General features: G+C 47.7%; 4 protein-coding genes across 4 annotated transcripts; 2 read left to right on the forward strand and 2 right to left on the reverse strand.

The window, feature by feature from the left end:
• Positions 1-385: 385 nt before the first annotated feature.
• Positions 386-6,306, reverse strand: N7469_010177 (dopey family protein; the record flags this gene model as incomplete). The annotated part of the gene is made up of 7 exons (XM_056649082.1): positions 386-1,654; positions 1,709-3,177; positions 3,233-3,462; positions 3,511-5,747; positions 5,804-5,953; positions 6,015-6,139; positions 6,216-6,306. The coding sequence occupies 7 exons, from the start codon at positions 6,304-6,306 to the stop codon at positions 386-388; spliced, it is 5,571 nt and encodes a 1,856-aa protein (XP_056496213.1).
• Positions 6,307-6,661: 355 nt separating this feature from the next.
• On the forward strand, positions 6,662-8,757 carry N7469_010178 (guanine nucleotide exchange factor MON1; the record flags this gene model as incomplete). Its single annotated transcript, XM_056649083.1, has 4 exons — positions 6,662-7,280; positions 7,335-8,191; positions 8,249-8,430; positions 8,490-8,757. The coding sequence occupies 4 exons, from the start codon at positions 6,662-6,664 to the stop codon at positions 8,755-8,757; spliced, it is 1,926 nt and encodes a 641-aa protein (XP_056496214.1).
• Positions 8,758-9,028: 271 nt separating this feature from the next.
• N7469_010179 (proline iminopeptidase) lies at positions 9,029-10,871 on the reverse strand (the record flags this gene model as incomplete). The annotated part of the gene is made up of 9 exons (XM_056649084.1): positions 9,029-9,340; positions 9,421-9,517; positions 9,568-9,706; positions 9,760-9,780; positions 9,835-9,999; positions 10,053-10,138; positions 10,209-10,453; positions 10,541-10,776; positions 10,829-10,871. The coding sequence occupies 9 exons, from the start codon at positions 10,869-10,871 to the stop codon at positions 9,029-9,031; spliced, it is 1,344 nt and encodes a 447-aa protein (XP_056496215.1).
• Positions 10,872-11,260: 389 nt separating this feature from the next.
• N7469_010180 (pyridoxal phosphate-dependent decarboxylase family protein) lies at positions 11,261-12,751 on the forward strand (the record flags this gene model as incomplete). The annotated part of the gene is made up of 1 exon (XM_056649085.1): positions 11,261-12,751. One exon carries the CDS (start codon positions 11,261-11,263, stop codon positions 12,749-12,751), a length of 1,491 nt encoding a protein of 496 aa, XP_056496216.1.
• Between the last annotated feature and the right edge of the window lie 100 nt (positions 12,752-12,851).

Here is a 12,851-nt window from a genome sequence, read left to right on the forward strand (position 1 = left end):
CTAGGGTCGCCAGGAATGACTACCTCTTGACAGTCAAATGGAGGATTGTCACGCAATCGTGTAGATAGCTGTGGGTCTTGCATAACGGCTCGGACCGTGCGGTCCGAGCCGATGAAGGAGAAGAGAGATCTATTTTCGCCGTCGTTCGAAGCTCAGTTTTACTAAATACTCTAGTAGCTAGTCATGTGGGTATGATAGTTTGATACGGACGACACTCCTTGTACGCTACCTGTTATTGGTTCAGAATTATCAAAAAACCACGTCGATTATAACAAAAATGAATAGGTATGTATTTGATGTAGAGCTACAAAGATGCATTGATTGTAAAGAAGACAAAGTTCACCGTAGAGAAAGGCAAGCCAATTTATACACAAACCTGGTGACCTTAATGCGCCATAGTACTCTCATTGAATAAATCCGCCAACAAATCATCCAGACAAGCTCCAGTATCCACAATCTCCATTCCGTACGTGCTCTCGAAGACAAAGATACTGAGCCTGTCAAAGAATGGCCGGAGAACCCTCTCGACGATCTCATCTTTAGCTGTTTCCCGAATTTGATCCGAAACAAGCCAAGGGCGCTTGAGGCCGCTGCGAGCCACAGGCTCGGATGCCTCGCCAGAAACAGTTGGGGAATGTGCACTACGTGGTCCGAAGCTTTGGGAGATTTCATCAGCCAGCGACACAGGCTCCCAGCGATCGGGCGGGTAAACCGCATCGATAGTATCCGTGACAAAAAGCCATTCCAGTAATTGGAAGTCGTCAGGGGCAATGACCAATAGTACATCCAATAGTTTGCAAGCTTGAAGGAGAGAGTAAGGGTTGTAAAGATCCGACTGCGATCCTAGTGGCACAGCCGAGATGGCTTCCTGCAGCTCAACGTTGATCAGGGGCCAGAATGGCGCCATCGTTGACGGCGACGTCTTGATGGCCAAGGCACGCAGGACCATGAATATCTCTGCGCGTGTCGCGGATGAAGGTGATGAAGAGCTGGTGGCCGCAAGGAGGTCTTCGAATTTCTGGCGCAGAATGGGAAGTTCACCCACAAAGTAGTCGGTGTTGGCTGACAAGATGAGTAATGCAATCCGACGAAGGTTGAGCTGGGCTTTGCGATCAGCCTCCAGTCGAGCCGCAGAGGCTCCTACTCCAAACATGATGCCCGCAGTGCTAGGTGGTGGAAGTCGACCTAAAAGTTCGGATAGACGGTCCTTATCTGCTAAAGTCCATTGCCGTAGTAATTCCATCCAGGTGCTCTTGATGAGATCAACCTGTAACCCGAAGAAGCGTGGGTCATTAAATGCGTCGGCGATGTCTTTCTTCCAAAGTTTTGCTGCGGCTGGAACTTTGGCCATCTGTTGTAGGAGAACCATGACGTTGCGGTTCAGGTTATTGGGGAAAAGGCGCGATCGAACAAGTGGACCAACCACGTTAGTCGATACGCCGCTGATTGCGGTATTGATACGGTCTGAATCCCCCAGAGTAGTAATGAAGGATGGCATGGAAACCGCGAGAATGCTCAGCATATCATCGGGTCCAGTATGAGATACGGCGGTGCGGTCATAGTCCAGCGACGATCTCGCCATGAGTCCGTTGTCCTGACCAATCCCTAAAGGCTTGCTTGTGAAAACGGCCGTGAGCAACCGCAGCAAGACATCCTATAAGCGTGGTTGTTAGCAAGGTTCAATGATATTATAGGTAAAGTAACGCACTCCAAGTTCTTTGCGCATCCGGCGGTCCTCGCCGAAAGTTGTGTTCTCCAATTTTGTGCCAAGAATAGCAGCAAATTCAATCAACCGCGGCAGAATTTGCCGATGGGGGAAAGGGTTACTGAGTACATCGCGCAGGAAGGTGGTACAGTCTGCCCATATCTCGTCCAGAACATCGTCATCCAAAGACCGCGCGTAGGCAACTAAAAAGCTTGCGAGTTCGGACTCGGTGAGGTTCGAAGTCATTGAAGATTTCCGGGCCGGTTCTAACGCACTCGGGTTTGTGCGTGTATAGATTGCATTGAAAACTGCGGGAATCGTGATCTTGGGGCGAGAACCCTCTAAGGTGTGCAGAAGACTAAAGATTAATGTGGCCGTTTCAGTATCAGATTTGGTCCACATTTCAACCAATGTCTCCAAACATTCCAGAGCCTCCGCCGTGAAGAAATGCTCCAAAATGCGCCGCGATCGATTTCGCATACGCAAGGATGTATATTGGAAAGAGGCCATGCATTCAGAATCCGGCAACGAGCCCGTCCGATCCCCAGCGCCCCACGCCCAGATTGAGAAACAAAGGCGAGCAGCATCCTGAAAACATAAGAGAACCGTCAGTCGATCATTCGCAGCATTAGAGCGTCCTTGATTCCCGTCGGAGTTGAAAACTCCCGACACCATGTTTCCAAAGAAGCCTTGAGGCTGGTCTGGGCTCTTTGCCGCTGGAACGTTTGCTTCCTCGACGATGAGTCGCTCATGGGCATGAGCAATACAGGTTTCGAGACCGGTAAGTAGCGAGATAGTGACATGCTCAGAACGATCCTGTGGCCAGTCTTCCGTCTGCTGGAATGCAAGCTGAAGTCTTTCAAAAGATGCCTTGATTTCTCTGCAGAAACACTCCACAAGCATAAGAAGTATTTGGAAGATTGAACCAGAGTAAAGAGGAAGAACTTCACAAAGCAGGACAATCCACTTGTCCACAATCTCTCTAGACTTAGTCGAGCTGATACCTTTCACAAGGCAGTCCAGAAGCCTTTCAGGAGGACGCGGGAACTGGGAAAGAGAAGATCTTCTTTCGGCTTTCTCACTTGTGAAAGACAAGATAGACGGGCTTGTCAAGCGCTCACGAGAGCCTGCTCGTTGATGCTTTGGTCGTGGTGGAGGCGGAGGCACGTAAGCCTGAGCGAACCTAACTTTGAGCGCTGCAAGCAGAACGTCGATAAGAGCACCCTGTACGGCGATGCTTCCCTTTCCGTCAGAGGCAGAAATTAGTCGGTCTACCAATAAATCGTCGATACCAGAGTCAACTAGATCATCGGCGCCGGGGCCTAGAAGAAGCTGTCGCATAAGATGAAGTGCATCTTTTTGCAACCTTTCACCTTCGGGTATTGTATGAGCTCTGTTGAGTATCTGGTCACTGATGATCTTCAATGATACCTCGAAGAAAGTAGCATGAAGACTTTTCGAGTTTGCGTGATCTGCAAATAAAGAATAAGCTTCTAGCCCACATTTGAGCAGGACGTGGAGACTCACCCTCTGATTTGGAAGAATCCGGACGTTTCTCCAAGTCAGCAATTGTTTGCGTAAGAAGTGTAATCCAGCCACTGTGAGAAAGTATTGAGATTATGTTCGAAGCCGTTCGCAACAGATAGTTGCATTCCTTATAATCATCCGGCGAAATGGACTTATTGTCTTGATCGACATCGCCGGGGGCGTCATGTTCAAATAGTTCTTCCAGTTTCAAGACAATCACGTGGAATATCCTGGAAGAGTTAGTGATGGAATTTGGAGTAGCTTGGAGGTAGTCTTACTTATTTATGGAAGGTAGATCCTGGAGCCATTGCTGGACACTTTGAGAGATATCTCCGGGTTCCTGAGACAAGAGATCAAGAACAATGAACAGTGGGCGCTCAAGCATTGAGCACTGGTAGGAGAATAGATTGCCTCCAACGCTAAGAACTTGCTTCGGTGCGTGTTGTTCATGCGTGCCATGGTGACTATGATTCCAGAGAACATAAAACTTCTCGGCCTGTTCCTCTGAAGATAAATGGTAAGAGCCAGTAGCTTTCGTGTTCATCATCAGCGATGTTATTGAAGCCTCAACAAGATGATCGATCCAAGAAATAGAATGTAGTAGCCATAGACAGCGAACAGCTTCGACATGGAACTTGGGACTCAGCGGAGACAGGTACTGCCAAAGATGCTCAACAAGTCTGGGAATGAGATCGCTTGCATCCTCATAACTGAGGTAGAATCCAGGATTATGAGTGAAAAACAAGTTCGTGATCGCGGAAACAATGGTAGAAATGTCTGCAAAAGCAGCGGTCGTAGGGTTGTTGTTCTTGGTAGCTATTTTTTGAGAAATAGCTTCGAAAAGTCGTTTGTCTCGCAAGAGGCGTGATTTCGGCAGCTTCTGAAGCAATGTCACTAGCACATGGAGTTTATCATGGAGGGAAGAAACGCTGTCATCGCTTTGCAAGGCTTCAATCGAGAGCTCCAGGGACTCTCGGATAATCATCTCCCCAGTCTGCTTGGATGAAAATGGGAGAGCAGGAAGATCAAGACTGTTTTTACTCGCCTCGTAGAAGCGATGGATGTATTTCAATATTTCGGTGTTCCTCGTCTTGGAGTCAGCGGAAGATTTTTCATGGTTAGACTTTCTTGAAAAGGCCCTTTCTATCAGAAGTGGCGTGATTGACTTCAGCACATTGTTCAGTTCGTTCGAGATGGCCTTTTTGTTGCTAGCGTGGTTTGGCTGAAGCTTATGCAAAGACGAAACTTCGCTCATCTTCACGAGAACGGACAATGTTAGCAGAGGTACATGAACTTGAATCATGTCTTCCTCTCGGACATTGAAATTCTCTAGTATAAATTGAGCCAGTTTCAAGTTAGAGATGACTTGATCATGGTGGTTGTCGATATTTTCTGGGCGAAAATCAATCAACCCCAGAAGCTCAGAAAATATGACACCACTTTCTACGCCATCAAAGAATGCGCTTGCGCTTCGAAAAACCTCCTCGAAGTGTGGACGAGGGGCATCTGTTGCAAATTCCTGGACGCTGCGAATAGTAGGGAGAAACACAGCAGGCACAATGTGGCCTCCAATTTCCCAACGATCCATCAACGAAAGAGCGATCCGGAATGGCTTAGTCCTCTCTGATGGAGCCGAGGGGGCATATTTGATCATGCTCAGAAGACCATTAACCAAGGGCTGCAAGCCGACCCGACTGAAGTATTGCGATTGTGACAGCTCCCTGGAATTGCCAGATGATCGTGTGGTTTCGGATGAAAGCTTCCGGCCATCAACGGAGGTATGATCGCTTGAAGGCTCCGGTCCAAGAAACCATGCCCACAAACGACGGTTCAAGCTCATGTCTCGCCGAGTCACGACACCCACTGCCGCAATGATCAACGTCTGTAGGTCCATCTCTGGTACTTTCGTTTGAAGAATTGGGGAGTTCAAAGGCAGGTGTGTCACAAGCAAGTCCAGGAAATTTCGCTGCACCAAAAGTTGTTCGTCGGATAGGCCAGAAGCAAAGCAACGAATCAGTAATCCAGGCTCCGGGAGTATCACGGCATCTGCGGCCGCCATCATACCCGGTGGCATTTCTTTCACATCGTTGGTATCAGTCGCACTTGGTCTGCGATCTGCAATGCCTAGCTTCGGTAGATAACGATTCAGGTATGCCAAAACGCCAAGGCGCCGACTAGAGTTGGTGATGGAGGCAAGAAAGAGACATTGCCAGAAGTATTGCCCTGAAGCTCCAGCTTCAGAAGTTCTTTGGGTCTCGAGATGTCCAGCCGTATCTCGGAGCTTGTTTATGATGCGCAGCGTTGGTTCAAAATCATCACTTGTCTCTTCCTCCAGACCCGGCAGTAAAGCCAGAAGTATCGCTTTCAGAGCAGGGCGTATAGCCCATGGCTCTAGATCAACGATATACCCCTCCACCAAAGACAGAAATAAGGGACGAACAGTCAACGAAGCGAATGTCAAAGTTGGTGCGAGGCCCGGGAGATACAAGGGTAGATCGTGCGACAATCCTTCGAGCTAGAGATATGTATCAGCCAACTGACCCGTGAACTAGTAGTAGGTATCCCACATACTTTAATCAGCCCAAATATGTACGTATAAACCTCGAGGGCTTTCTGGTGGACTCCCGATGGTAACGACGGATTTAAGCATTGAGCAAGACGTTTCGAAACAATCACTTTATGGGGGACAACTGGCTGGTCGGGAGGGTGCGTTTGGAGCGCCTTTTCCACAGGTCAGTATGAGTCTACGCTTGTGCTCCTCATATATCCAATCAGCACCCACCTTTAAAAGGCGACTAAGGAAGGAGATGTAGTCGGCCCATTCTTGTAAAGCGTTGTCGAACAGCGACAACGCCCGCTCGACGCTCGATGCATAACGACGGTAATTCTTGTCTTTCTTGAGGGATCCTAACCTCATACGAGAGGTCAGCCATACCCATACAAACAGCATAAAAATGTAGAGGCTTGAGCAGCAACAACTTACCTTCTTTTCCCTGTAGGCGCGAGCGCGTCAAGGAGCTGTCGGAGCTTGCGGGGGAGTTTGACCTCGGAAAGGCAGTAGGATCAAGGCTCATGGTGCCAATTCAAAACTTCAAATTGATGCGATGACTGTAAAATTTCCTCCGTCATATTTAGGACATTGAGAAAGTGTCCCCTTGTTGGGTGTAGAATAAGGCTGGAGGTGAAGGTTGTCGAAAGGGCCACGCAGGCCACCAAAGTTGTTTTGTCCGCCTTGGGAGCTTGCGGTCTTTCCGACGTCAGTCACCGTTCTCCACTACAATTAATTACCTGTGATTGACCTCAAGAGCTACTCAACAGTCCGTTTTTTTGGGAAACTGGTGTGGTCAAGCAGTCTACCGTCGACTTTCTATCGACGATGTTTGAATTCTAAGCTTGTCTCGTGCGCCGAGCGACTGCGTCTAGAGGCGCATGTCTATTGCGGGGATGAGTCCACCCCAGACAGACCCCAAGAACGACCAGGACGAGGATCGAAATGAGTCTGCTGTTGATGCGCAAGTGATGCGCTCAGATAAAGATCCCTCCAGTAATAACCGCATTAATCGCACACCCAGCCCTGAGGGGAAAAGACCTCCACTGCCTACACGACCGAATACTCTAAGCTTGCTAAACGACGAAGCGGCGTCCGGTGCACCAAATCTACAAGCGGAAGCTACAACAGCAATTTCTCGGACGGATATAGGAACTCAGTCACCAGATGGCGGAAGTGCAAGCCCAAGCGCATATTCAAGCTTGGCTGTTCGAGGGCTGTCGCGGGGACTCAAGGCGCGTGCAAGCCTAAGTCAACTAACCAGCCCAAAGAGCAGTGACGCGGGAGATTCTGCAAGTATCAGGAGCTCAGTCCAAAATGGCGATATCGGAGACGTGGAAGCCATGTTCATGGACTTCGTTAATACGACGCCGGCAGGTCCGGCAGATACAACAAGTCTACTGCATTACCCTGAATTCCCAGTCGATGATGTGAATGATGAGGAATTTCTTAGCGAATTTGATTCCATCGGCGAGTTGGATGAGCAAGCAGGCAATGAGGGTGAGTCTACAAATTGGTGTCTTACCACAGTCCAGCCAACTAATTTCAAATTAGATTTACTTCTACAAAGATGGAAGGCCAAGCAAAAGCACTTTTTGATTCTGTCGGCAGCCGGAAAGCCAATTTGGACTCGTCATGGTGATAGTGGTTTAATATCAACTTATGTTGGTATCATCCAAACCATCATATCATTTTATGAGGACGCAAACGATCACCTACGAGGTTTCTCGGCAGGAGATACCAGATTTGTCATCTTGACTCATGGGTCCTTGCATCTCGTTGCCATTAGTCGCATAATGGAAAGCGATTACCAACTCAGACTCCAACTGGAGGCTCTATATATGCAGATTCTCTCTACGCTGACCCTTCCTTCTCTCACCCACCTCTTCTCTGTTCGACCATCTACGGATCTGAAGCGACCACTCCAAGGTTCAGAGACACTCTTGTCTTCGCTAGCGGATAGTTTCACTCGTGGATCACCATCTACCTTGCTATCAGCATTAGAATGTCTCAAAATTCGCAAAGTTCACCGGCAAACCATCAACAATGCACTTATTAAGACCAAGGCCGCCAAGCTACTCTATGGTCTCGTTGTTGCTAGCGGGCGGCTTGTGAGTGTCATTCGTCCGAAGAAGCATTCTCTTCACCCCGGAGACCTGCAACTATTGTTCAACATGGTATTCGAAGCCGATGGTGTCAAGGCCGGCGGCGGTGAGAGCTGGATACCTGTCTGCCTTCCTGGCTTTAATAGCAGCGGCTATCTTTATATGTATGTCAGCTTTCTTGATCTTCGTGAAGAGGCTGAGGGGGATGAAGATATATCGAAGGACGAATCGGTTGCTATAGTTCTCATTAGTCCGGACAAAGAGAGCTTTTTCGAGATGCAAGAAATGCGCAATTCTTTGGTTGAGGTGAGTTTGCTATCGAGTTTCCAGGATTGCAATGGCTGCTTATTGACACCTCGGCAGCAAATGCGTAAGAACGGAAGTCTTAAAGTGATCAAATCTGCGGTGGACCAAGGACGTCCATTAACTACCGATATTGTTCCTGGGACGGTACTGCATCACTTTCTCTACAAGTCGCGTGCCAACGTCCAGTTCACCATGTCATCATATGCTCCCGAGTTCACTTCAGTATCACGAAGACGAAGGTGAGTATTTAGTAATGTTTTAATTGAATGTGGGAGTTACTAACACATGCTGTCACTAGATTGATGTCGGTATACAACAATCTTCATGCAAGCATCCACGCTAAGAACACACATGTCAAAGTCCATCACTGTGTCTCTCGATCCGCTACCTCATTTGCATGGGTGACTCCCGTTTTTGAACTTTATTGTATCGCTGAGCCAAGCGCAAATCGAAATGCTTTGGTACAAAGTGCCAGCAAAATCGCCCAGTGGGTTCAACAAGAAGAAGAGAGATTGTTCATTATTGGCGGCGCAGTAAGTCTTCAACGCGACTATATTCACAGTTAACCGTCCCTTAGATTGATCATTTGTTAGGTCTTTTAACCGTCCACGATCCACCTGAATCGAGGAATCTAACCCTTTTCAGGCATTATATAGATGTATTTACGCTCATAGGTATTGACTACCATTGCATAAAAACCCTATCACATTCCAATGGATACAGAGGTATCATCCGATATCTACCTACTAGTAAATGGTGCGCCATACTATCTAATGGAACTTTCCCTCTCAAAGTCCATATTTCACCATAAATATAGAAATGAGCGAAATGGCATCTTTAGTCAATAGAGTCATCTCGCAGGTTGAATAGCTGGCGCATTATCTCTCCCGACTTACTGCGCAACGCGTCGTGGTACATAGTGTTGGTGATGAACTGCTTAGTGCCCTTGATCTTCGCGGCAGTGTTAGAGGCCAAATCAAAGTGGACATACATGTCATCGATATACGTGGCTGCGTAAACTGGAACCTCGTTCTTGGCCAGCTGTGCCTCGTCATACAGTGCTGGCCAGTCGCTTGTGTTAGCGAGAATCTCCGCAACCTCTTGGACCTGCTTCAATTCCGTGTACGACTCGAACATGTCCTTAAAGACCTAGAAAAGATGATAAATGAGATGATTAGCTATTCTTGACTATACACTCTCATAGAAACGAATATTAAGTTTGCTCTTACCATCTCTCCGGTGAAGTAGATTTCAGGTTGGGAATCAGAAATCTGAAACTGGGGGCTCGCAGCTCGGCGTCTATCTGCAGCCCAAAGTGACGGCTTTCTTTGCTAATGATTAGACCTGCAATTAATAAGCCGGGTGCCTCCACTCACCCTTGACAGTAGATCGCTTCGTGAAGAACAGCATATATGATATTCTTGTCCATCCCGCCATTGCCATCGATTGTGGCAAGGGTAGGGACAGTGAGTGAGCCGAAGATCTCTAGATCGTTCCATGCTCGAAGCACAATTTCTAAATATGGAGTGAGCTCCTATCCCGGGGAATTGTGAGTAAATGCAAAATACCGTGCAAAGAGTCGATGCCGCCTAATACGTATTAGAGCCAATATGTAGATTAATCCAATGGACTAGCTTCCTTACCATGGAATCCAAACATAATACCAAGTTGTTGGAACCGAGCTGGAGTCAGCCATCCAGAAGCCAAAGGAACCTGATTGGCTGCCAAGTACTGCATAATCTTTTTGACTCTTTGAACGTCTTCTGGAAATTTGGCATAATAGGCCTGATTTCTCTCTGCGACCTTTTCTGTAAGGACGTCAGTCACCGTTTAAGCGTTAGCGGCAGAAAAGTTTACATACCGTAGGTGCGTGAGTAAACAGGTTCAGGCTCATTGACAAGTGGCGGTAGACCACCGCATATATAAGCTTCTCTCAGACTGCCAGGGCTTTATAGGAGACACGTCATTAGTTGCTTTCAACCAAGGATTTTTGAAGTATAGCATTGTCGATGCTTACAATTGTGACAAATAAGTGGCAGCACAAAAGCCGCCGAAACTTTGGCCAATGATGCTCCATTTCTGCTGGTCTTCAGGGTAGTCCTCGGTCAAACTTTTACGAATTGCTTCGCAATCCCGAACGATATTATCAGCTCGGAAATGCTTCAGATATTGAGCTTGTTTGATGGCATCGCCCTGGCGGGCAAGCGTCCCTGCTGTAATTGTCGAGCTAAGTCCCGTGCCTCGCTGGTCGAGGAAAAGAATCTTTTATTGGATCAATCACCAATTCAAATATCCATCATTGAGTATGGAAGAAAACCTCCAGATCCCCCATGTGGAAAATCGACTTACTTGGTATCCTTTAGTGAGAGCAGGCTCAACCCAACCATAGTTTTGCGGGGCACCGCATCCAAAGCCGGGGCCACCTTGAAGATAAACTAGCCAAGGAAGCTTACTCTCATCTTTGGTAGGTTCAACTGGTTTGTTGAAGCGAGTCACGCTCCGAGCAAACAACCTGAGAGTGGTCCCATTGGGCTTGCTGTAATCGACAGGGACATCAAAGAACAACTCCCCCACGCGTAGCTTTCCTGGAAACCGATTAGTCCAGCTCCAACTCCTATTTGGAGCCAAATTAAATACCGGGTACATTATGGAACTGTCGTTCAACCAACTTGGCTGCCATCGTGGATTCGTGAGTTGGCCGAATGTCCGAAGGTTCGGAGTGGAAAAGACAAAGTGGATCGACTGCGGAGAAGAAGCCGTGCTGACTTGCAGGTGACTGCAAAATCCCGTCCAGCCTCGTTCTTGTGTCGACTGACAACCAACCACGTCCTTTGGGTATTTTCTATCGAGTGGACCAAGTAGATTAAGACTTATTGATGGTATACTAAGCCTGGTTTAGGGAAGTCCAGCCGGACATACGATACTGCAGATCCCGAGGCCTACCAGTTGAACATATATCTCAACCTACATCCCTCAGCTGATGAGTTGAGCGTTGTGGAATTGAATCAGCCCGTAAAATTTTTCACCTATCACAAAACCGAGACTCCGCGGGATATCATTGGACTTGAAATGGAGGAGAATTCTAGTATCCTCAAAGACCTGTGGAAGGTTTCTCAAGGCCCTTGGAAATCAGGTGTCCTTCCAAGCTCTGAGCAGCTTGCCCGAGCCAGGAACTCGATTCCTACCACGCTCCCTACAACGGGATCAGGCTTGGAGTCTGTGCAGCGTCACATATTAGACGATATTGTACCCGCGTTCAATGGGGGAAGCATTAGTCCTAACTACTATGGCTTTATCACAGGTGGAGTTACACCTGCTGCATTGTTTGCCGACAATGTGGTATCCGCCTACGACCAGAACGTCCAGGTACATCTTCCGAATCACTCAATTGTAACGGAAGTTGAATTTCATGCTCTTGGCATGCTTTCAGACCTCTTTCGACTGGATCGATCTACGTGGCAGAATGGAACATTCACAACCGGAGCTACAGCTAGCAATATCCTAGGCCTGGCCTGTGGTCGTGAGTTTATTCTCCAGAAAGCAGCCGAGCGAAAAGGATCACAAATAACAAGCGTGGGCGAGAATGGCCTACTAGAGGTTCTGCAGGCTGCTGGTCTTTCTGGGATTCAAGTACTTTCTACGATGCCACATTCTTCTCTTGTCAAAGCTGCCGGGGTCCTGGGAATCGGTCGGGCCAATGTACGTAATGTCTGCTCTGCCGATAATGCCCTCCTCTTTGATATGGCGATCCTCGAGAAAGAACTTGCAAGGACAGACAAAGCTAGTATTGTTGCAATTTCCTGCGGAGAAGTTAATACTGGCCGGTTTGCAACATCTGGAGTGCAGCAATTCAAAGATATTCGCCGGCTTTGTGACAAGTATGGAGCTTGGATTCACGTTGATGGTGCCTTTGGTATATTTGGCCGAGTACTTGAGGATAATCCTGAGTTTGAGACCATCAAAAAAGGGTCGGAAGGCATAGAACTGGCCGATTCAATTACCGGAGATGGTCACAAGCTACTTAATGTGCCCTACGATTGCGGTTTCTTCTTCTGTCGACACCCCGACCTGTCATCCCAAGTCTTTCAGAATGCCAATGCTGCATATCTATCAGCAGGGCCATCTGAGGGACTTGCAGTTCCTTCACCTCTGAATATTGGACTGGAGAACTCCCGCCGATTCAGAGCTTTGCCAGTGTATGCATCTCTACTATCCTACGGCAGAGAAGGGTATTCTGATATGCTTCGGCGTCAAATTGGTCTTGCGAGGGCTATTTATGATTGGATCTACGATTCAGCAGATTACGTTGCTCTTCCAGAGACAAGTTCCAAGTCAGATCTTCTTGATCAGACTTTTATGAGTGTTCTTTTACGTGCTAATGATGATACGTTGAATCGCGACCTTGCGAAGAAGATCAATGAAACCTCGCGTATGTTCGTTTCCGGCACAAGCTGGCAAGGTGCTCCTGCGTGTCGAATCGCCATTTCTAACTGGAGAGTGGATGTCGAAAGAGATACTAAGTTAGTGATTGATGTTTTGAAGCAAGTGGCACGATCTTAACATCCGTGATGTGATGTTAGCTCGTGCTAGAATGATAGATGGAAATAATAATTCTGCTTTTAGGTTTCAATTGTGCTAGATTTAGTATATATTCAAAGAA

The sequence above is a fragment of the Penicillium citrinum genome (assembly GCF_028827155.1).
Source record: "Penicillium citrinum strain IBT 23319 chromosome Unknown utg000009l:1.0-4274883.0:1.0-4276374.0, whole genome shotgun sequence".
Lineage (NCBI taxonomy): Eukaryota > Fungi > Ascomycota > Eurotiomycetes > Eurotiales > Aspergillaceae > Penicillium > Penicillium citrinum.